The 23,805-nt window shown below is 41.5% G+C and overlaps 1 protein-coding gene across 5 annotated transcripts in view; it reads left to right on the top strand.

Moving 5' to 3' along the window:
* Positions 1-23,805, top strand: part of LOC132395769 (AT-rich interactive domain-containing protein 2-like) — a 334,560-nt gene that overhangs the window by 187,871 nt on the left and 122,884 nt on the right. For 3 of the 5 annotated variants that reach the window (XM_059972775.1, XM_059972773.1, XM_059972776.1), the window contains 3 exons: positions 5,012-5,145; positions 12,634-12,852; positions 20,745-20,812. The exons of 1 other annotated variant lie outside the window; for it this stretch is intronic. In XM_059972775.1, the coding sequence (XP_059828758.1) occupies positions 5,012-5,145; positions 12,634-12,852; positions 20,745-20,812 (421 nt within the window). Of the gene's footprint in view, positions 1-5,011; positions 5,146-12,633; positions 12,853-20,744; positions 20,813-21,402; positions 21,448-23,805 lie in introns of those variants that run through there. One more of the 5 variants, XM_059972777.1, reaches the window with a different exon arrangement.

Genomic DNA, 23,805 nt, shown 5'->3' with positions numbered 1-23,805 from the left:
AATCTTGATGATGCAGGATGAGTTTTTCACTGACTAGTGTCAAATTAAATATGAAGGAAAATGGAGGTGTTGTTGCAAATGAAGAAAAACTCACTCCATTTTGCTGCAGAAGTTTCTCAGCACGGTAATCAAGGAAGTAAAACTCAACCCAACTGTTTTCAGCTGTTTCGTAAACTAACCTTTTATCAGGTTACATGTAGAAGTGCTCATGAGAGAAGAGTGTTTCAATTTGAAACTTTTTATGATACAGCAATTCATGGCTATAGGCAGCAAAATCTGGATAGTTGTAGTTAAAAAAAAAGATAGGGTGGTGGCCAGTTAAATAACTATGGAAATTACATTGGTCTTGGAGTACTTTTCCAAACTTATTAATGTTCCTACTTTATTACTTTGTAATTTCTTTTATATATTTTCTGGTAAATAGTTATCAGCATTCCTGCAAATGATACCAATATATAGCAAAATTTATATGCTTGTAGCGATGTGCTACACACAGTGCTGAAATAATGACACGTAGTTGGTAAGTCGTTTCGAGACTAGTTTATTCAAACTTCGCGGTGCTGGTATTTAAATCCCTGGCGCCTGCCCTCTCCGGGTGGAAATGACATTGGAGGTGCATTGCCAAAGTCTACCCCCCGTGCGCTGGCTATTTGTGAGCCGGTTTGCCTGTGCAGAAAGTGGGTCGCCACATAACACCCCCCCCCCCCCCCCCGAACCGGCAATACACCCCCCAATGTCCACAGTCTGGAGCAGCTTCTGTTTAGGAGGTCTGCCCTGCGCCGCGATACCTGAACCTCGACCGGCTGCGCCGTCCACATGGGCTGGTTTGAATCGGTCCACCGTGAAAACCTCCTCTTTCCCCCCAATGTCCAGAACGTACGTGGACCCGTTGTTGTTGATCACCCTGAACGGCCCCTCGTACGGCCGCTGTAGCAGTGCCCAGTGTCCGCCCCTTCGTGCAAACACAAACTTACAGTTTTGCAGTTCTTTAGGTACATGGGTTGGGGTCGGTCCGTGCTGTGAAGTTGGTACAGGGGCCAGGTTGCCGAGCCTTCACGTAACCTGTCCAGGACAGCTGCGGGTTCTTCCTCTTGCCCCCTTGGGGCTGGTATGAATTCTCCCGGGACAGCCAGGGGTGCACCGTACACCAACTCGGCCAATGAAGTGTGCAGATCCTCGTTGGGCGCTGTATGGATTCCAAGCAGGACCCAGGGAAGCTCGTCCACCCAGTTAGGTCCTCTCAGGCGGGCCATGAGAGCCGACTTCAAGTTCCACCAGTCCGTTCGACTGTGGGTGGTAGGCAGTTGTGTGGTGCAGCTGCATTCCCAACAGGCTGGCCACAGCCGACCACAGGCTGGAGGTGAACTGGACGGAGGTAATGTGGGCCGGTACCCCAAAGTGTGCTACCCAGGTTGCGATCAGTGCTCGGGCGCAGGAATTGGCAGATGTGTCGGTGAGTGGGACCGCCTCTGGCCACCTCGTGAACCAGTCTACCATAGTTAGGAGGTACTGCGCTCCTTGGGACACTGGTTGGGGGCCCACGATATCCACATGAATGTGTACTTGAGTTCAGGTGGTCGTAGGTGCTTGCTGAAGAATGCCAGGGGTTGCCAGCGCCCCTCGATGAGCTGCTCCAGCACCCCACCGACTACTGTGTCGGATGTCCACACCTGTGCTGTGTCAGACGCGTCCACTGTGAGGGCAGTTGGAAAGTCTGTTCTGGGGTGCACCAGCATCGCGGCATCTGCCAAGGCTTCCTTGGCTTTAACGAAAGTGGCCGCAGCTTCCTCGACCCAAGTAATGTCCTTGCCTTTACCCGGCATCAGGGTTTACAAAAGGCGCATGATACGGGCTGCTGAGGGGAGGAAACGATGGTAGAAGTTCACCATACCAATGAACTCCTGCAGGCCTTTGACCGTGTTGGGCCGGGCAAAGTGGCGGATCGCGACTACCTTGGCTGGCAGAGGTGTTGCCCTGTCTTTGGTAATCCTGTGGCCCAGGAAGTCGATGGTATCGAGACTGAACTGGCATTTGGCTGGGTTGATTGTGAGGCCGAAATCTCTCAGGCGGGAGTAGAGCTGGTGGAGGTGGGCCAGATGCTCCTGACGACTACTGCTGGCTATAAGGATGTCGTCCAAGTAGATGAACGCAAAGTCCAGGTCGCGTCCCACCGCATCCATTAGCCGCTGGAATGTCTGTGTGGCATTCTTCAGGCCGAACGGCATTCGGAGGAACTCGAACAGGCCAAACAGGGTGATGAGTGCTGTTTTGGAGATGTCTTCAGCGTGCACTGGGATTTGATGGTATCCCCGGACGAGGTCTACTTTGGTCAAGATTCTTGCCCTGTGCAGGTTTGCTGCAAAGTCCTGTATGTGCGGCACGGGGTAGCGGTCTGGAGTTGTAGCCTCGTTCAGTCTGCGGTAGTCGCCGCATGGTCTCCAACCCCTGGCTGCTTTGGGCACCATGTGCAGGGGGGAGGCCCATGGGCAGTTGGACCTCCGTACGATCCCCAATTCCTCCATCCTCTTGAACTCCTCCTTCACCAGGCGGAGCTTTTCCGGGGGGAGCCTTTGTGCGCGGGCATGGAGAGGTGGTCCCTGGGTCGGAATGTGGTGCTGTACCCCGTGTCTGGGCATGGCTGCTGTGAACTGCGGTGCCAGAATCGATGGGAAGTCCGCCAGGATTCTGGTGAATTCGTTGTCCGGCAGCGTGATGGAGTCCAGGTGTGGGGCCGGCAACTTGGCTTCACCCAGAGAGAATGTCTGGAAAGTCTTGGCATGTACCAGTCTTTTCCCTTGCAAGTCTACCAGCAGGCTGTGAGCTTGCAAGAAGTCCACCCCCAGGAGTGGTTGGGCCACGGCAGCCAATATGAAGGCCCACGTGAACCGGCTGGCGCCGAACTGCAGCTGCACTGGGCAGGTGCCGTAGGTCCGTGTCATGCTGCCGTTTGCGGCCCTCAGGGTGGGTCCTGGCTTCCTGTTGCGGGTGTCGTACCCCGTCGGGGACAAAACGCTGATCTCCGCTCCGCTGTCGACCAAGAAGCGGCGTCCCGACTGCTTGTCCCAGACGTACAAGAGGCTGTCCTGGTGGCCAGCCGCCATAGTCATTAGTGGCAGCTGGTCCTGGCCCTTGCAGAGCGGGCGACAACGGCGGGCTTTTGTGCCCCACCGCTGGTGGTAGAAACACCACTGTTCACTGTCCTCCTCGCTCCTGCGTCTGTGTTGTGTGCACTCCCCTGCCGGGCCTGGTCTGGTCTGCTGTTGTGTGCGTGGCCTAGTAATCTGATCGACGGACGCCAAACTCTCCCTCTTGGCTTTCCACAGCACGTTTGCCTGGGCAGCCACCTTCCGGGGGTCGCTGAAATCTGCGTCGGCCAGCAGCAGATGTATGTCCTCAGGCAGTTGCTCCAGGAGCTTGCTCAAACATGAGGCAGGGCTTGAGTCCGTCAGCCAGGGCCAGCATCTCGTTCATCAATGCTGACGGCAGTCTGTCTCCCAAACCGTCCAGGTGAAGCAGGCGGGCACCCCGCTCACGCCGTGAGAGGTCAAAGGTCCCAATGAGCAGCGCTTTGAATGCTTCATATTTGCCTTCTTCCAGGGGCGACTATATGAAATCCGCAACCTCGGCGGCCGTTTGCTGGTCAAGGGCACTCACCATGTGGTAGTAACGCATGGAATCAGAGGAGATCTGCTGAATCTGGAACTGGGCTTCTGCTTGTCTAAACCACACGCGTGGTCGCAGCGTCCAGAAAGTCGGCAGTTTTAGCGAAACTGCGTGAACAGATGAAGAGTCGGTCATCTTTGGTCCAAATCCCGTTTGGACCGTTGGGGTCACCAATGTAGCGATGTGCTACACACAGCGCTGAAATAACGACACGCAGTTGGTAAGTCGTTTCGAGACCAGTTTATTCAAATTTCACGGGGCTGGTATTTAAATCCCTAGCGCCCGCCCTCTCCGGGCGGAAATGACATTGGAGGTGCATTGCCAAAGTCACCCCCCGGGCGCTGGCTATTTGTGAGCCGGTTCGCCACATGCTTTTAAATATTGATGATTAAGGTAAGTTCAATAAAATACTTGTGCAACAAATCCAGCGTTCCTGAGTTCTCAGCAGTATTTCAAATTGCAGAAGCATATACAGCACTGTTAACTCAGCCTCGCATTTACATTAAAAAGTTGTATTTTGTGAAGGCCTATGTCAAGTGTGAAGTAATTTAAATTCAAAGTAGTTGCCAAGCATGGTTAATGTCAATTTTCTTCACTTTCTTAGCTATAGTCTTAACTCTTCTACTGTGCAATCTATTAAATCCCCTAAAACTTTAAAAGTGCAATATTTACTTGGATGTTGGCAGTTGAGATCAGCCTGTCTGAAAGGGTTCATTTTAAATTAATTTGGTTCAATGTCAGCTTATGATAAAGCAATCCATGCTGTAAATCCTCTAATTTTAATAATGGTGGTTGTGGAAAGTAGCCTAATTTTTTAATTTCTGAGATTTACCATTGTTACTGGAAATGATCTTTAACTTTGTATTCCTAAATTCTTTTAAAATTTTGGCCATGTGTACATTTCTCTTTCTCAGCCTGTAGGAGAAAGTGTCAGTAAATCTTGCCTCTTTCATAACACTGAACTGATTATTACTTTCCTTTTTATTCAATGCCTTTTAAAGTTACTTTTGCACATTTTCCTAAATTCATTACTTCATATTTATTTATGTGCAATGGACTGCAATTTACCTATTTTTTCCCGCTTCACTATCCTCTTATGTATTTTTGGAAACTTGGCTAATTGCTGTACTGGTAATATAGTATATGCAAATATCAATGCATTTGATTTTTTATATTTTATCTTCTGTTGCCCACCTGCTTGATATTAGGCTGTTAGTAATGAAAGATTCCAGTTTTGAAATGTTTTTCTGAAACAGTTCAATTATTACCAATACCTCTTCTGTTTTGATTTGTCAACTGTAGTGTAACCTCTGTAAAGTATACATTCAGTTCATTGTGCTTTGTGCAGGTACCTGGAGAGTTATGAAAAGTTACATCATTTTGGTGAGGATGAAGAAGTACTTACACCAACTAATTCTCGACCACAAGCTGTTGTTTCTGGGGTTCATTTGTTTTATAATCATCATCAGCACATTATCCCAGGTAAGTACCAATGAAACAAAGTCTGGAAGAAAATAATTGAATAACCTGTTTTGGAGATGGACTTTGAACTCTTCACAGAGAAATACCCAGTTGGTACATTTATTTCAGTACAGTTTCTCTTAAACCGCCAGTTTAGGAGTGAACTAACTCTTTGTGGACCCTGGTGCCTATAGGCACTATGTAGTACATTATGTAGTACTGTCTATTTCAGTTAGCATATGTGCAAAGTAATTGGGCTATGAGATTACTTCAGAACAAATTTTAAATAGCTTTTAATTCAAAGATTTCAAAAGTACATTTAATGTCAGAGAAATGTATACAATATACATTTGGCATGCAAAAGTTTGGGCACCCGGTCAAAATTCCTGTTACTGTGAATAGTTGAGTAGAAGATGAACTGATCTCCAAAAGACATAAAGTTAAAGATGGAACATTCTTTTCAACATTTTAAGCAAGATTAGTGTATTATTTTTGTTTTGCTCAATTTTGGAGTGGGAATAAAAGGAAAGGAGCACCATGCAAAAGTTTGGATACCCCAAGAGATTTGAGCTCTCAGATAACTTTTACCAAGGTCTCAGACCTTAATTAGCTTGTCAGGGCTATGGCTTGTTCACAATCATCGTTAGGAAAGGCCAGGTGATGAAAATTTCAAAGCTTTATAAATACCCTGATTCCTCCAACCTTGTCCCAACAATCAGCAGCCATGGGCTCCTCTAAGCAGCTGCCTAGCACTCTGAAAATTAAAATAAATTATGCCCACAAAGCAGGAGAAGGCTATAAGAAGTTAGCAAAGTGTTTTTAGGTAGCCACTTCCTCACTTTGTAATATAATTAAGAAATGGCAGTTAACAGGAACGGTGGAGGTCAAGTTAAGGTCTGAAAGACCAAGAAAACCTTCCGAGAGAACTGCTTGTAGGATTGCTAGAAAGGCAAATCAAAACCCCCGTTTGACTGCAAAAGACATTTAGGAAGATTTAACAGATTCTGGAGTGGTGGTGCACTGTTCTACTAGTCATCAGAAGAAAATCTTTCCTGCATCCTCACCTCAAAATCCAGCATCAGAAGTTTGCAAAGGAACATCTAAACAAGCCTGATGCATTTTGGAAACAAGTCCTGTGGACTGATGAAGTTAAAATAGAACTTTTTAGCCGCAATGAGCAAAGCTATGTTTGGAGAAGAAAAGGGTGCAGAATTTCATGAAAAGAACACCTCTCCAATTGTTAAGCACAGGGGTGGATCGATCATGCTTTGGGCTTATGTTGCAGCCACTGGCATGGGGAATATTTCACTGGTAGAGGGAAGAATGAATTCAATTAAATACCAGCAAATTCAAGAAGTAAGCATCACATCGTCTGTAAAAAACTGAAGGTGAAAGGAGGATGGCTTCTACAACAGGCTAATGATCCTAAACACACGTCAAAATCCACAATGGACTATCTCAAGTGGTGCAAGCTGAAGGTTTTGCCATGGTCCTCACAGTCCCCCCACCTAAACATCATTGAAAATCTGTGGATAGACCTGAAAAGAGCAGTGCATGCAAGATGGCCCAAGAATCTCACAGAAATAGAAGCCCTTTGCAAGGAACAATGGGCTACAGAAACCATTTACAAGCTGTGTTACTAAGTACTGACCACGGAGGATGCCCACACCTTTGCTTCAGGCCCTTTTCCATTTTTGTTATTTTGAAACTATAAAAGATGGAAATAAAGAAGTAATCTCGTTTAAAAATATCAAAGAAACTTTGTCTTTTGGAAATTAGGTCATCTTTTACTCGCTTAGCTATTCACAGTAACAGAAATTTTGACTAGGGGTGCTCAAACTTTTGCATGCCACTGTACATCCTGAAATTCTTTCTTTGCAACCATCCACAATAACAGAGGAGTGCCCCAAAGAATGAATGACAGTTAAATGTTAGAACCCCAAAGCACCCCACCAGCTCCCCCCACCCACGTATAAGCAGCAGCAAATCAAAGATTGCCCCCCCCCCCCACCAGCAAAAAAAGTATCAGCACCCATGCGTGCAGCAAAGCATCAATAAAAGCACTGACTTGCAGGTCCTGAAAGACTACTTGTTTGCTTGGTAATTCGACATACCACAGTCTCTCTCCCTAATAAGGGAAAAAGAAGTATCCTCGTTTCACAGCGAGAGGAGAGACATAACAAACAATTGCTGATTTAAAAATCTGTTGTGTCACTTTTTCGGAGCTCTGTGCTCAAAGAACTCGGGTCTCTGGGCACGCAGCCAGCTTGCTGCTTTCGATCTTCCGTCTCCCACGACACACCGATTTCCTACGGAGGCACCGACCTCAAGTCTGCCTGCCTCCAGAGCCACGAAATCCCAGAACCCTGAAGGCATGTTAGTCTTCTAGGCCGTGTCCTTGGTATGTCGAATAGCGGCCAGTTGTGAGACCCCGAGAGTGGGTCCCATTGATACAGCATAAAGTAGCCATTCTGCCGATTGTGCCTTTGATAACCATTTCCTAGCCCATCAATCTTTTACCCCTCAGTTTTCTCCTGTTAATGTTAGCACTGAATCTATCTACCATCTTTTTAGACATACCAAATCAAAGGAATTCTCTATTTAAAAAAAAATACTCCTAGCAGTTCTCAGTTCTTGTAGTAATTACCTTATACCATGCCCTCTTGTTATAGCATTTCAGCCAGTGGAAACATTTTCTCATTTTTCTAAACCTTTAAACTTGTTCTTCTATTAATGGAGAAAGGCAATATCCTCTTCTGTAGTCTAACTGACATTGTGCATCTAGTATTGATGTAAATCTCTGCACCCTCTCTATGGCCTTTATTTTTATACCTGAAGAGTGATATCCAGAATTCAACAGTGCTCCTTTTGGTGTATGAACATTTATAAAAGTTATTAACGTTTATTTCTAAAAGCCATGGATTCCTGTATGGATTATTACAGCTTTTCAAACTGTGCTCGCACTGAAAGATCTTTGTCTATACATCTTGTCTTTAATATGGTTGTAGCCGACATCAGAATATCTTTCAGCCTTCCCTGCAAAATTGTGCCATTTAATTGCATTGACATCATCATTTTTCTAACAAAACCTATCATATAACCATAACCATATAACAATCACAGCACGGAAACAGGCCATCTTGGCCCTCCTAGTCCGTGCCAAACCCTTAATCTCACCTAGTCCCACCTACCCGCACTCAGCCCATAACCCTCCACTCCTTTCCTGTCCATATACCTATCCAATTTTACCTTAAATGACACAACTGAACTGGCCTCTACTACTTCTACAGGAAGCTCATTCCACACAGCTATCATTCTTTGAGTAAAGAAATACCCCCTCGTGTTTCCCTTAAACTTCTGCCCCCTAACTCTCAAATCATGTCCTCTAGTTTGAATCTCCCCTACTCTTAATGGAAACAGCCTGTTCACGTCAACTCTATCTATCCCTCTCAAAATTTTAAATACCTCGATCAAATCCCCCCTCAACCTTCTATGCTCCAATGAATAGAGCCCTAACTTGTTCAACCTTTCTCTATAACTTAATTGCTGAAACCCAGGTAACATCCTAGTAAATCGTCTCTGCACTCTCTCTAATTTATTGATATCTTTCCTATAATTCGGTGACCAGAACTGCACACAATATTCCAAATTTGGCCTTACCAATGCCTTGTACAACTTTAGCATTACATCCCAACTTCTGTACTCAATGCTTTGATTTATAAAGGCCAGCGTTCCAAAAGCCCTCTTCACCACCCTATCTACATGAGACTCCACTTTCAGGGAACTATGCACAGTTATTCCTAGATCTCTCTGTTCCTCTGCATTCCTCAATGCCCTACCATTTACTCTGTATGTTCTATTTGGATTATTCCTGCCAAAATGTAGAACCTCACACTTCTCAGCATTAAACTCCATCTGCCAACGTTCAGCCCATTCTTCTAACCGGCATAAATCTCCCTGCAAGCTTTGAAAATCCACCTCATTATCCACAACACCTCCTACCTTTGTATCATCGGCATACTTACTAATCTAATTTACCACCCCATCATCCAGATCATTTATGTATATTACAAACAACATTGGGCCCAAAACAGATCCCTGAGGCACCCCGCTAGTCACCGGCCTCCATCCCGATAAACAATTATCCACCACTACTCTCTGGCATCTCCCATCTAGCCACTGTTAAAATCTATTTTATTACTCCAGCATTAATACCTAACGACTGAACCTTCTTAACTAACCTTCCATGTGGAACTTTGTCAAAGGCTTTGCTGAAGTCCATATAGAGTACATTCACTGCCTTACCCTCGTCAACATTCCTCGTAACTTCTTCAAAAAATTCAATAAGGTTTGTCAAACATGACCTTCCACGCACAAATCCATGCTGGCTACTTCTAATCAGATCCCGTCTATCCAGATAATTATAAATACTATCTCTAAGAATACTTTCCATTAATTTACCCACCACTGATGTCAAACTGACAGGTCTATAATTGCTAGGCTTCCTTCTAGAACCCTTTTTAAACAATGGAACCACATGAGCAATATGCCAATCCTCTGGCACAATCCCCGTTTCTAATGACATATTAAAGATCTCCATCAGAGCTCCTGCTATTTCTACACAAACTTCCCTCAAGGTCCTGGGGAATATCCTGTCAGGACCCGGAGATTTATCCACTTTTAAATTTCTTAAAAGCGCCAGTACCTCCACCTCTTTAATTGTCATAGGTTCCATAACTTCCTTACTTGTTTCCCACACCTTAGACAATTCAATATCCTTCTCCTTAGTGAATACCGAAGAGAAGAAATCATTCAAAATCTCTCCCATCTCCTTCGGTTCCACACAGCTGACCACTCTGATTCTCTAAGGGGCCAATTTTATCCCTCACTATCCTCTTGCTTTTAATATAACTGTAGAAACCTTTCGGATTTACTTTCACCTTATTTGCCAAACCAACCTCGTATCTTCTTTTAGCTTTTCTAATCTCTTTCTTAAGATTCCTTTTACATTCTTTATATTCCTCGAGCAATTCCTTTACTCCATGCTGCCTATATCTATTGTAGACATTCCTCTTTTTCTGAACCAAATTTCTAATATCCCTTGAAAACCATGGTGCTCTCAAACCTTTAACCTTTCCTTTCACCCTAACAGGAACATAAAGATTCTGTACCCTCATAATTTCACCCTTAAATGACCTCCATTTCTCTATTACATCCTTCCCATAAAACAACTTGACCCAATCCACTCTCTCTAAATCCCTTCGCATCCCCTCAAAGTTAGCCTTTCTCCAATCAAAAATCTCAACTCTAGGTCCAGTCCTGTCCTTCTCCATAATTATATTGAAGCTAATGCTATTGTGATCACTGGACCCGAAGTGCTCCCCAACACATACATCTGTCAGCTGACCTATCGCATTCCCTAACAGGAGATCCAACACTGCCCCATCTCTAGTCGGTACTTCTATGTATTGTTGCAAAAAACTATCCTGCACACATTTCACAAACTCTAAACCATCCAGCCCTTTTACAGAATGAGCTTCCCAGTCTACGTGTGGAAAATTAAAATCTCCCACAATCACCACTTTGTGTTTACTACAAATATCTGCTATCTCCTTACACATTTGCTCTTCCATCTCAACATGCTGCAAAAATTTCCCTTTTCAGTTTGCCTGTATTCTTTGAAAGTTTATAAATTGCCCTTTTTTCACATTGTCATTCATTTACAAGTTTAATTTATCTCCTACATAAGCATATCCAGTTCATAGTACATAGAACAATACAGCAAAGTACAAGCCCTTCAGTACACAATGGTCTCTCACATAGCCTGCTATTATTTTCATCCATGTGACTATTTAAGAGTTCCTTAAATGTTCCTAATGTATTTACTTCTACCTGCTCCATGTACTGACCACTCTCTGAGTAGTAAAGCAAAAAACACCTACTTCTGACCTCCTCCCTTATACTCTACAATTAGCATAAAAACATGTCCCCTTGTATTAGCTATTGCCTCCTGGGAAAAGGCCCTGGCTCTCTATTTTATCTATGGCTGTTATCATCCTTCAAACCTCTATCAAGTTGCCTCTCATCCTCCTTTGATCCAAAGAAAAAAATCTGAGTTTTCTCAACCTCTCCTCATAAGACATACTCTCTAATCCAAGCAACATCCTGGTAAGTCTCCACATCCTCCTATAATAAGGTGATCCGAACTGAACACAATATTGCAAGTGTGGTCTAACCAAAGTTTTCTGGAGCCGCAACATTACCTTATAGCCCTTGAACTCAGTCCAACATGCCATACTCCTTCATCTTGCATTGCAACTTTGAGGGATCTATGGACATGAACCCCAAGATTCTTCTGTTCTTCCCATGTTAAGAATCCTTCTGTTAACTCTGTCGTTGAGTTCAACCTTCCAAACTGTACCACTTCACACTTTTCTGATTGAACTCCATCTGCCACTTCTCAGCCCAGTTCTGCATCCTTTCAATGTCATCTTATTACAAACAACCTTCTACACCGTCCGCAACATTACCAACCTTCGTGTCAGTCTGCAAACTTACCACACTCTACCTCTTAACCCTTCCACTTCTTCATCCAAGTCCTTTATTAAAATCACAAACAGTAGGATTCCCAAAACCCTACAGATCCCTACGGAGCACTACTGCTCACAGATCTCCAGGATGAATATGCTCCATTCACTACCACCCTCTGCCTTCCATGGGCAAACCAACTCTGAATCCATGCAGCCAGGTTTTCATGAATTCTATCCCTCCTGACCTTCTGAATGAGCCTACCATGGGGAACCTTGTCAAATGTCTGTCTTAAAATCCATACATGCAACAACCACCACTTTACCTTCATCAATTTGTTTTGTAACTTTCTTGGAAAAAGTCAATCAGGTTCTTGAGGCATGACCTTCCCCTCTCAAAGTCCTGCTGACTACCCTAATCAGATTGTGCTTTTCTAAATGCTCGTAAATCCTGTTTCTAAGAATCCTCACCAGTAGTTTGTCCACCAGTAATGAAAAATTCACTGATCTTTAATTCCCAGGATTACCCCTATTACTTTTGTTGAACAAAGGATTGATTTGCTATTCTCTCAGTCTCCTGATACTACTCTTGTGGCCAGTGAGGACACAAAAATCATCACCAACAGCACAGCAATCTCTTCCCTTGTTTCCTGTGGTAACCTGAGGTATATCCCTCCAATCCTAACATTTATCTATCCTAATGTTTTTCAAGCTCCATAATGTGTTTTAGTGAATGTGGTTTCACCTAGGACATTTTGCAGCATTCTTCACTTTACCTGGGAAAACAGTTTTTTATGGCTACGCTCTTTTCTACAAAAATACCAATTTTGTATCTACATTACTCGCATTGTCATCCTACCAGGTGAGCTATCAAGCATTGCTTCTAACATGACGTGTATAATTTTAAGCACAGCTTTAACAGTTGATAGCTCTTGTAATCTAGGGAGGAAAAAAAACTAAATGCTTTTCTTTTTTTTCCCAGAAAGTGTACGTCGTGGTTATGGCCTATTTACAGAATTTACTACGATCAGTGACTATAATAAAGTGATGTTGTCTTTGCTTTCGGGACTTCCCAATGAAGTGGACTTTGCAATTAATGTTTGTACATTAATGTCGCATGGAAACCAACAGATTCTGCAAATGGAAAAAGACCCAAAGGTTGTTACACTTCTTCTTGCACATGCTGGGATTTTTGATGATAGTAAGTAATCTTTTTAATCCATAAATATTAGAATAAATTATAGCATTTAAATTTTGGCCATATGAAGAAATAGTATAGCGGAAGAGTACATCTAAGAGTCTCATGCTCTACCGACTGAGCTAGCCGGGCAATCATGCTTGCATCAGAGCAAATTTAAAGAAGTGGGATATTCTGATGAAGAGCAGCAGTGGTTTAAAAAAAAACAACAATATGGACTTTTAAGATCGTAAACCAGCGGGTTGTTGTTATGTCTCCTGCTCGCTGTGAAAATGGGGGACGCCTCCCTCTCCCTTGTCAGGGAGAGAGAGAACCTGTGGGTTGTCAAATTTCGGATGAAATGCGACGCTTTTGGGGTAACTTTGGTCTATGTCTTTGCTATTGCTTAGCACATGCTTGGGTTCAATGATAGTACTGATGTGCGCTTATTTTTGTTGGTGGGAGGAGGGGGGGATCCTTGCTCGCCGCTGCTTATGTGCATGAGGAGGGAGCTGGGGTGTCCTTGGAGTTCTCATGTTTAACTGTCATTCATTGTTTGGGGGCCACTTCTCTGTTTTCATGGATGTTTTGCAAAGAAAAAGCATTTCAGGATGTATATTGTATACATTTCTCTTGACATTAAACTTGACCTTTGGTATTTCTGTAACAGTAGGAACTCATTGATAAGTAGGAAATGAGTAATAAAATTGTAGCTTCACTCTGAGGTGAAGCAATTCTTTGAGATGTGGAAACTGCCAGGTGTTAAGTAATTTAAACCATGGTAAATGATTAACCTCACCAGAGGAAATAAAAACAGTAACCATGTACAGTAATTGACATTGAATGGAGTGGCAAAACTGATGGAAAATGAGGGAACCGCATTGAAATTTAACACTAAGACCTAGTGTTTTGTTTTAAGTGTGCATCACTCAAGATTTAGTATTTGCAAGTCAAAGGAAAACTAGTTGTGTTTAAATTTGAACTGTAGTTAAATTTGCTGCTAATCGTCAATAGTGAACTTATTCACAGTGTTTATACATTGTAACATCAAGCTACATCCACTTTGTAAATATAAAGCTCAAGTGATTTTTTTGAAGAAAAAATCTCTGGTTGAATTGCAAATTAATGAAGCTGTGGTAGTGGAGACAGTGTCAGGATTGCAGGACCTGGTAGACAGTGGTACTTGAATACTTAAGTGTCAAGTCAATGCCCTCGCCCAACACTATAATGTAAGAGTTCGGAAGATAAGTTGAAAGCAGTGCACTGAGAGTCAATTTGGGATAAATATCCTTATAAAAATGGCTGACAAGAGTATAAATAAGACTGCAAACAAATAACATGGGTAAAAGTGCATCTTTGATATTATAGAAATACCACTTTTCATATCTTTACTTTTAAGAAGATGTTGTGGAAGGAATTAGGCCATGAGACCATAAGGCTTAGGAGTCTGCCCTGTCATTCCATCATGGCTGATTTATTATCCCTCTCAACCCCTTTCTCCTGCCTTATCCCCATATACTTTGACATACTTACTAATCAAGAGCTTCAGCATTAAATATATCCAATGGACATGACCTCCTAAGCTGTCTGTGGCAATGAATATAACAGATTCACCACCCTCTGGTTAAATAAATTCCTTCTCATCTCTGTTTTAAATGGATGCCCTCAATTCTGAGCCAGTGCCCTCTAGTTGCGGACTCCCCTGTTCAAGGAAACATCCACCCCAGGTTCACTCTAGGTCTTTCAATATTCAGTAGGTCTCAATGAGATACCCCCTCTCTTCTAAACTCCAGCAAGTACAGATCCAGAGCCATGAAACACTTCTCATGCATTAACCCTTTCAGTCTCTTGAACCTCCTCTGCACCTTCTCCAATGCCAGCACATTTTTTTTTAGATAAGGGGCCTAAAACAGCTCACAATACCACCGACTCAACCTGCATTAACTTTAGGGAATCTTGTACAAGGACTGCCAAATCCCTTTAACTGTCTTACTTCAGAATTTTTTTCCACATTTAGAAAATAGTCCCTGCCTTTTATTCCTCTTACCAAAGTGCATGACCATACACTTCTCTACACTATATTCCATCTGCTATTTCTTTGTCCATTCTTCTAATTAGTCTAAGTCCTTCTGCAGACTACCTTTCCTTCCACCTATCTTCATATCGTGCACAAACTTGGCCACAAAGGAAGTTATCAATTCCATCTATGGCATATAATGTGAATAAAGCAGTCCTAACATTGACCACTGCTGAACACCACTAGTCACCAGCAGCTAACCAGAAAAGGCCCTCTTTATTCCCACTATTTATCTCTAAGTTAAGTTAGCCAATTCTCTATCCTTGCTAATGTCTTTTCTGTAACACCATGGACTTTTAACTTGTTAAACAGCTTCATATGCAGCACCTTGTCAAAGGCCTGAAAATCCAAATAAACAATATCCGTTAACTCTCCCTTGTCTACCCTGCCTATTATTTCCTCAATTCCAACAGATTTGTGAGGCATAATTTCCCCTGAAGGAACCTATTTTAACATGTAACTCCAAGTATTCCAAAACCTCATCGTTAATAATGGACTCTTAATATCTTCCTAGCCACTGAGGTCAGGCTAACTGGTCTACAATTTACTTTTTTTTTGCCTCCTCTCTTCTTAGAGTAGTGTGACTTTGCAATTTTCTAGTCATACAGATCCACTTCAGTACCATAGCAGTGTAGCAGTTAGTGTGCTGCTATTACAGCTTGGGACGTCGGAGTTCAGGGTTCAATTCCATCGTCCTCTGTAGGAAAATTTGTATGTTCTTCCGTGGGCATGTGACCTTCCTGTAGGTGCTCGGGTTTCCTCCCAAGGTCCAAAGATATACTGATTAGTAGGTTAATTGCTTATTGTAAATTATTCTGTGATTAGGCGAGGGTTAAATAAGTGTGTTGCTGAGCGGTGTGGCTTATTGCCCTGAAGGGTCTGTTCTGCACTTTATCTCTAAGTAAATAAAGTTCAAAATGCAAGGTAAATTTATTGTCAAAGTACATAGATGTCACCATATACAACCCTAAGAATCATTTTCTCGCAGGCATATACAATAAATCCTGTAATCATAATAGAATCAATGAAAGACTGCACCATCAGAACGGACAACCATTGTGTAAAGGACAACAAACTGTGTAAATACAAGAGGAAAGAAAGACTAACAAACAAACAAGCAATAAATGGTGAGAACATGAGATGAAGAGACTTTGAAAGTGAGTCCATAGGTGTGGGAACAGTTCAGTGATGGCAAGTGAATTTGAGTGAATTTATTGCCCTCTGATTCAGGAGTTTGATGGTTGACGAGCATTAACTGTTCCTGAACCTTGTGGTGTGAGTCCTGAGACACCTGTACCTTCTTCCTGTTGGCAGCAGTGAGAAGAGTGTCAGGTGTGGCAGGTGTCCGTGATGATGATGCTACTCTCCTGTGACAATGTACATGTGTTGCTCAATGACAAGGAGGGCTTTACCCATGATGAATAAATCTATTACTTCTTGAAAGATTACTTTCAGGAATAGACAAGAGATGCATAGTCAAAAGCATCAGGCTTCAAAGACTTTTTTGTTAAAAAAAAAACAGAGTTTAAAAATGCTGCACTAAATGTGTATGATAGTATCCTGCTGAGTGCTGATACAAAAGATAAAAACTATATATCAAAGCATCAAAACATACATGAAAATGCATCATTTGTATCAACAACCAACAGTCCAAGGATATGCTGGAGACACCCTACAAGTATCACCACTCCTCCTCCAACAATTTAGCATGCCCACATTTAATATCTCTAACCCTAATGCTAACCCATGTGTCTTTGGAATGAGGGAGGAAATGAAACACCTGAAGGAAATCCATGTGGTCACAAGGAGAACATACAAACAGATTGTGACTTGAATTGAACTCCACTCGCTGATCACTGGCACAGTAAAGCATTGTGCTAACCACTATACCACTGTCCCACTCCACGAGAGTACTTATCGTCCTAAAATCTAAACACTCAAAAGGATATACCCCATTCTCAGTGCACATTTCAGGCTATTTTGCTAGACTACCCTCCCAACTGCTGGAAGCTGCTGTGCTTGAGGCCTCGTGTGCAGATGCCTGCCCTTCACTGGCACTCAGTAATTGCACCAAATACCCAAAGTTCTGAATAACTTAATGCCTTGATTATGCTCCAATCAGGTGATGAGTAAAACAACACGCATTCCAGGTCATCTGTTGCAGATGATTCATGCTTTTTGGTAGCTATCACTGTTCTTAGCTGTGGAATAAAGTTGATTTTGCATACCGTGAACACTCGCCACTGTGGCACTGTTACCATTTTAAATGGGATATATTTAGGGGAGATCTAGCAGCTCCAAACATGGCATCCCTGGGTACCATGAGCTTTCAATGCAGATAATGGACTGCCTTTATAAAATGTTACCAATGACTGCATCCTCATTTTCATTGTGACATTTAAGATGATTGTTTGGTTTAAGATGGCGCTACTGAATGTGTGTGACAGCTTACTGGCAGTTTGAAAGGCGAGAAGTTTGACTAAAAACATTACTAACAACACCTTTTCTGAAGTAAATTGTAGTAAACTATTACTGCAAACAATGAAGAGGTGAGTGAAAGAGAAATGAATTTGAGAGATGAGCAGTGCTGGTGCTTTACAAAGTCGAAGCAGATGGAGTGAGTGATCTGGAGAGGATGAGTAAAGGAAGAGGAGTTTTGATGCTTGTCCAGCTAACCCAGGTGTGAGGTTGGATTGCTCTTAAGCGCCGAGCGGATATGGAAAAGTTGAGAAGGGCTTCAGCCTGGGCGACATAATCTAGACCCAGAGTGAATCACTGCGTAGCATGGTCTAGGCCAGGTCCCAGGTCTTAATGTGAAGTATGATCCACTGTTCGGACAATTTAAGTACCAGTCTAGGTAGACCGGAAAGGCCAGGTGTTGTGATCGGAGGTGAGAGTTGGGCCGATTTTGCTCGCTGTCCAGTGATGTTCATTTATCTCTCCTTGGTGCTGAGACTGCCCCCATCTGCTATGCTTCAGGTCTGCAAGATTTGCAGCAATTTGGCTCACTAATGTGAACTGATATTGAGGCTTTGGGCCTACTCCAGGGATTCGGATCTAAGGACTCAATTTAGTTTGAAATGCTGTTACTCGCTTCTCTTGTTGGCGAGATTTATGCTCCCCCCCCCCTTACTTTGTGCATTGGGGGTTGGTCTTTTTTTTAAATTGGGTTCTTTCGTGTTTCTTGCTTTGTGACTGCCTGTAAGCAGACAAATCTCAAGGTTGTATAATTTATACATTCTTTGTATTTTGTATCTTTGGCTGCTGTCTTCTCCCCTCCTCTACCTTTTTCTTGTGGCTGCACAACTTCCTCAGTTTGGAGACTTTGCTGTGGTGACCAGCTCAGTGGTCAATGAGCACTAATTTGCAGCCAAATAGAAAGGGATTGTGCAGCTTCCATCATATCTCACAGAAAGTGATTAATGTAATTCTTGGATCCAGGAACTCTGTCAACATGTGAAGTGAGAATTGCTTATTCTCTACACTGCCTTGTTCACAATGCTGGCTAGAATGCTGTGTACCTCAGCACTAAGTAGACACACAACATTCTCTCAGAATTATGTTGTTGGCAATTCATTTCAGGCCATCCCTGGGTAACAGGTTCTGTTTTACAGATACCTTTAAGTCAGTTTTGTCCACGGCAGAAAATACACACAAGTCACTTAATATTTTAACCATACTCCACAGTATTGTGATGAATGACTTATAAGAAATAGCAATTATTATAAGTGAAAAGAGAGAAGAAACTAATTCTGCAGTTTTGTAGGAGTGAATGTTTATATGTACATTGTACTTCTGAATTTAATACTATGGGACTTTATTCATATGTACAGGTTTCCTCCACTATCTGAAGGTAGAGCGTTCCTATGAAATGGTTTGTAAGCCAAAATGTCGTAAAGTGAATAAGCAATTACCATTTATTTATATGGGAAAAATTTGTGAGCTTTCCCAGACCCAAAAAATAACCAACAAAATCATGTCAAATAACACATAAAACCTAAAATAACAGTAATGTATAGTAAAAGCAGGAATGATATGATAAATACACAGCCTATATAAAGTAGAAATACTTTTCTCCAATCATCGCAGCACTGTCTAGTGTAGCGAAAATCTCACGCAAGCGCTCTCAGTGGAAGCACTCTCTCCAGTAACCTTTAAACTACCAAATCATACCAAATAACACATAAAATTACACAGCCTATATAAGGTAGAAATAATGTATGTACAGTGTAGTTTCACTTACCGGAATCGGGAAGACAGCGAACATGCTGATGATGGTGTGTTAGGCTGAGTCGTCAGAGGTTGGGCTGGTGGGAGGTACAGGGGACTGGGGTGTCAGCAATTTTTTCCAATAAATTACAGTTTTGTCACAGTTAAACACTTGCTCATATGAATAACCACCTTCTGTAATTATTCAGTTCTGCTGGGAACTTTTCGGCAGCTTCAGTATCAGCCGAAGCACTCTCTCCAGTGAACGTTAAACTGTGAAGCTGCTCTTGCCTCAGACGCTGATCAAACCACCCGTGACTACGTTTAAATTCCACTTCCACAACACTTCCATCACCATTGTCCAGTGCTTTCTGTTTCAGTTTATTAAAAAGACTGATTTCTCCTTAAGTATAAGATAATTTAATGGAACACCATGCTTTGTACACCCATCAATCCACTCAAGCAGTAGACTTTCCATTTTATCCATTATTGGATGCCGACTAAAAGAGACCACTTTGCTATGAGCAGAACCAACAGTAACATCAGCAGCTTTCAAGATTCTTTCTCTCTGCGTGTAAATAGTGTGAATGGTGGATGCCAGCAAGTTCAACGTGCGGACAATGTCCTTACTTCGTTCACCACGTTCGAAACGCTTAATTATGTCTAGTTTTACGCTAAGTATAACACCCTTACGAGCTCTTTTAGGCTTTTCCAATGCCTTAGAACTCATCTTGTTAATGGATGTACAAAGCAAATTGAAATAAAACACAGATGCTCACAGACAAGTGTTTAAGCTAGATTGCAGTTCCGGGGAAGGAGCTTGGCTGCTTTTTTTTCATAAAAGTGAAGACATTGGCTAGTGAAAACAGATAACTAATATAGGTCTTTCCTAACAGTGAGCTGTCGTAAAGCGAACATTCGAAACCAGGGGCCACTTGTATTTGTGTCCATAAGTTAGATGTTCATAACCTGGGGGTGGCCTAAACTGGTGCATCTATGGAGAGGAAAGAGAAGATGATGAAATTGAGTTGCAAAAGTGTTGTGAGATGTTAATGCAGCCTAAGCTAGGAAGGCAGGAAGAAACAAAGTCACTTATTTATTCAGAAATGTGGCTTTTGTTAGCAAGGTAAATAATTATTTATGGTGAGCCAACACTTTGAACAACCATTTATCAGTATGGCTATTTCCACAATGGCAGGTGGAATGTTCAAAATTTGGAGCTACTAATGTTGAAAAATGGCAACATGTTTCCTCATCAGGATGATGTGTGCTTTAGAAGGAAATTTGGAGGTCTTGGTATTCCCACATGCCCACTGCCCTTCTCCTTCTAGTTATGAGCTTAATTATAGATGTGATATTGGTTAGTTACTGCAGTTAATCACATATATGTACATACAGCATAAAGGTTAAGGCAACACCAAACGTGAAGTGAATGTGATGCCAGTGAAACAGACAACTTCATCCTTGATATTTTTCCAAATGTGTAAATATACTGGAGCTCCTGTGCTCTCTCTCTGTCCAGTTTGTTCAATATAATGATATTTTTGTAGTTGGTGGCATAACTGTTATTTACAACTGGTTTTAAGTGTCTGGTCATCAGTTTGCTGATTATATATTTTCTTTGTTTTAGGTCCAGGAACCTATTTAAATGTATATGAATCAGAATGGAAAATAAAATCTGGAAGGGACTTCATAAAGGTGATTATGTTTCTGGTAGATCACAGCATGCCATTGTTGTAGTTAATTAGAGTGCAGTTATCCAGGATGTCTACATGAATGCATGTAAATTACACTGTAGTTCAAAATCTATATATTTTTAAACTTTTTAGACTTGCATTGTATAGCTTAAACAAATTAAGAATAGCATATGTACTCTTTAGTATTAAAGTCGTGAACAAGGCATTTATTTGCCTGACCAGTTTACAGATCCAGATGTGTTAAAATGATGAACTCTTGTGGAATTATGTTTAGAATTTACTTTCATTGGAGGACCCTCATCCTCAAACTAAAACAAAATGTACCAAATTCCAAAATTGGAAAATGTTCTGTTGAACTGTCAGCTTAAACAGAATGTAGTGCAAAATGTACCTAATCAAAAGAAAAGGGACCATGAACATTGGTATTACTTCCGTAACCCCGTTCTGATTTCCAGGACATAAAACTTCATTTGAAGGTGAAGCAATTTGTTGCAAGAATTTGTCTAATACGTGTATCCAGCTTGTTCAACCCATGCTCACTTCTTCCATGCCTGCACTTTCAAGGCATCTTGCTTCCCAAAGTCAGCTCCTGATTGGTAAGACCCTATGGAACCTAGAACCTTCCCCCAAAAAATGGTAGGTCCTGCTTTCAGAAATATTTGGACTACTAATGAATTATCTCCCCCCCCCCCCCCACCAGCTGCTATGAAAATTGTTAATCTTTCAATGTTTACAAATGCATGTAGCAAATACACAGAATTTAACATTCAGCATGTCTTAAGCACATTGAAGTTACCAATTCGATAATAGATTCAATTCAGTTAGAAGTGGAAATTATCTGGAAGTTAACTTATTCCTTTCCATGTAAATGAGGTGGAGTCGCTGAATAGTGCACGTTCAGAACCAGTGTTTTGCAGAATGACAAATTGCTCCTTTGAGGGGAGTTCAACATTGGAAATCAGTGAAGATGACAGCAAAGAAGTTGTTTCAGGAGGTTTGAGGTTTTCATATTTACATGGATATCCTTGGAAGTAATTTAGATTATCAGTACAATACTTATTTAGAAAACAAATATTGAGATGGATGTATTCAGTAGAAAGTCAGTAAAAGTAAACTCCGCTCTCATTATGTAATGCAGTAGGTTTGCCATGTCTTCATGTTCTTGAAATCTAGTGTTTTATTCCATTTAAACAATTCTGTGCCCATGGCACAATTGGAGTGTCATTTCTTGCTCTGTGTCCTGCTTGGATTTCTGTAGATCTTCTATTAGTTAAATTGGACTGCATTAGTGATCGACTATACACTAAGCTTTTATATTTGTTTTTGACTAACAAACAAATATATGATATCCACAGAACATTGAATGATAATAAGATATTGAATGTGTCATATACCTAGCAAGGTTTTTCTGTTGCATTTATTAACTTCCAGTGCAAGCCTGTCTTCTTATCTAATGTCTTGAGCCAGGATGTGCCTGGATTGAGATAGAAAGCTACTCTCACCTGCCAGCAGCATGTTCCTAGCAATGCCATTTATTTCTGGTCGAGAGAAGAGAAAAACTTTGTGTTAATATGAAGTAATACAAATGGGTTTAATACCAGAATTAGGAACATGTCAGTGCAGGTGATCAGCCATCTGCTTTTCACCTCTGGCACAAATGTAAATCCACTCCAGAATGAAGAGGTACAGATTTTTTTTAGCTATAAGTGTGAAATATTTCTGTGTGAAATAGTTGATCAGTTTCTGAGCTGCACTAGGGACTAATGCTAAATTACACTAATTTGTGGTATAATTTTGAATGCCATTAGAAAAGGAGATGCAAGTCCAGGCATATGGACTGGTAGGAGGACTTCCACATTAACCTGGAAATATTAGTATTTTTCTTTTAACCTAACACAGGATGCCAAAAATGAAAAATACACCATCTGTAGCATTGTCTTCTTTGGATTAGTAGAAATTGATTTGTTTTTTAAAATGTTTATCTAATGAAAAGATGTATTTAAGTCTTCTTGGCATTGTCTTAAATTTATATTGGAGGAAAAATAAAAGAAAATTGTAGGATGTATCCAGCGGCACTGAGACTGACCTTTTTTTTTCCCCACCCTTGTCTTGCCTTAACTTGAAAATGGGAATTGCAGGTTGATAGCCTTTTGAAGGAAAATACAGTAATTACCTTTGTTTAATTAGATTTATAATTGGAATATGTCTTTTGCATTGTAAGTTGATAATTAAACCAATTGGCCCAGAGCAATTGGAATTTACCTTAGCCTGTTGGCAGCTCAAGAATTAACAATTAATGCATTAAACAATGTTTATTAATAGAATAACAGCTCAGCACAAATGAACCATCTATTTTGCATCAGTAGTGCCTTTAAAAGTACTGAAGAACTGAGATTTCATAACCCAATCATCAAGTAGCAAGCTCAGTGGTTTTTCAATCCCTGAGAAAAATATTTATTTGATGACAACAATTGAGTAGTGCTGGTGTACACATGCATCATGTATGAGTGGATATTTATTAATATGAACATCTTCTAAAATGTGTGAAGAGCAACCTGTTCCTCTTCCCTGCTTCTGTAGTGATTGGGGAGAGAATTGGAGGCCATTAGGAGAAAAATTGGTTGGATGGGACAGGTGACATTATTTCTGTTACTTTTGTGATGGCATATTTAGCTGATCACTTGGTATTTTAGCTCAACAAGTTGTCAAAGGATTGGTAGGAATTCTGTTGTTGTAATCCTAAATTTCTATCAAACAATGCAGGATAGCATTAATTTAGTAATGAGTTGCCTTTTTGTTAGGCAATATTGTCTTTCAAAATAACACTGCACTTAAATTGAGGAATGTTGTTTAAAGTGAACACTAAAAATAGGTCTGAAGGGAAAATTTCATGACAATATTGATGATCATAATCAAAGCAAAATCCTGCTCATTTGAAAATATTTCAGTTTAACTAATGAAGGTGATCTGAAAAATAATATAATCTTGAATTTA

The sequence above is a fragment of the Hypanus sabinus genome, chromosome 6 (genome assembly GCF_030144855.1).
Source record: "Hypanus sabinus isolate sHypSab1 chromosome 6, sHypSab1.hap1, whole genome shotgun sequence".
Classification (NCBI taxonomy): domain Eukaryota; kingdom Metazoa; phylum Chordata; class Chondrichthyes; order Myliobatiformes; family Dasyatidae; genus Hypanus; species Hypanus sabinus.
The sequence above is the reverse complement of the archived record's forward strand: the minus strand, read 5'-3'. Positions and strand labels throughout refer to the sequence as shown.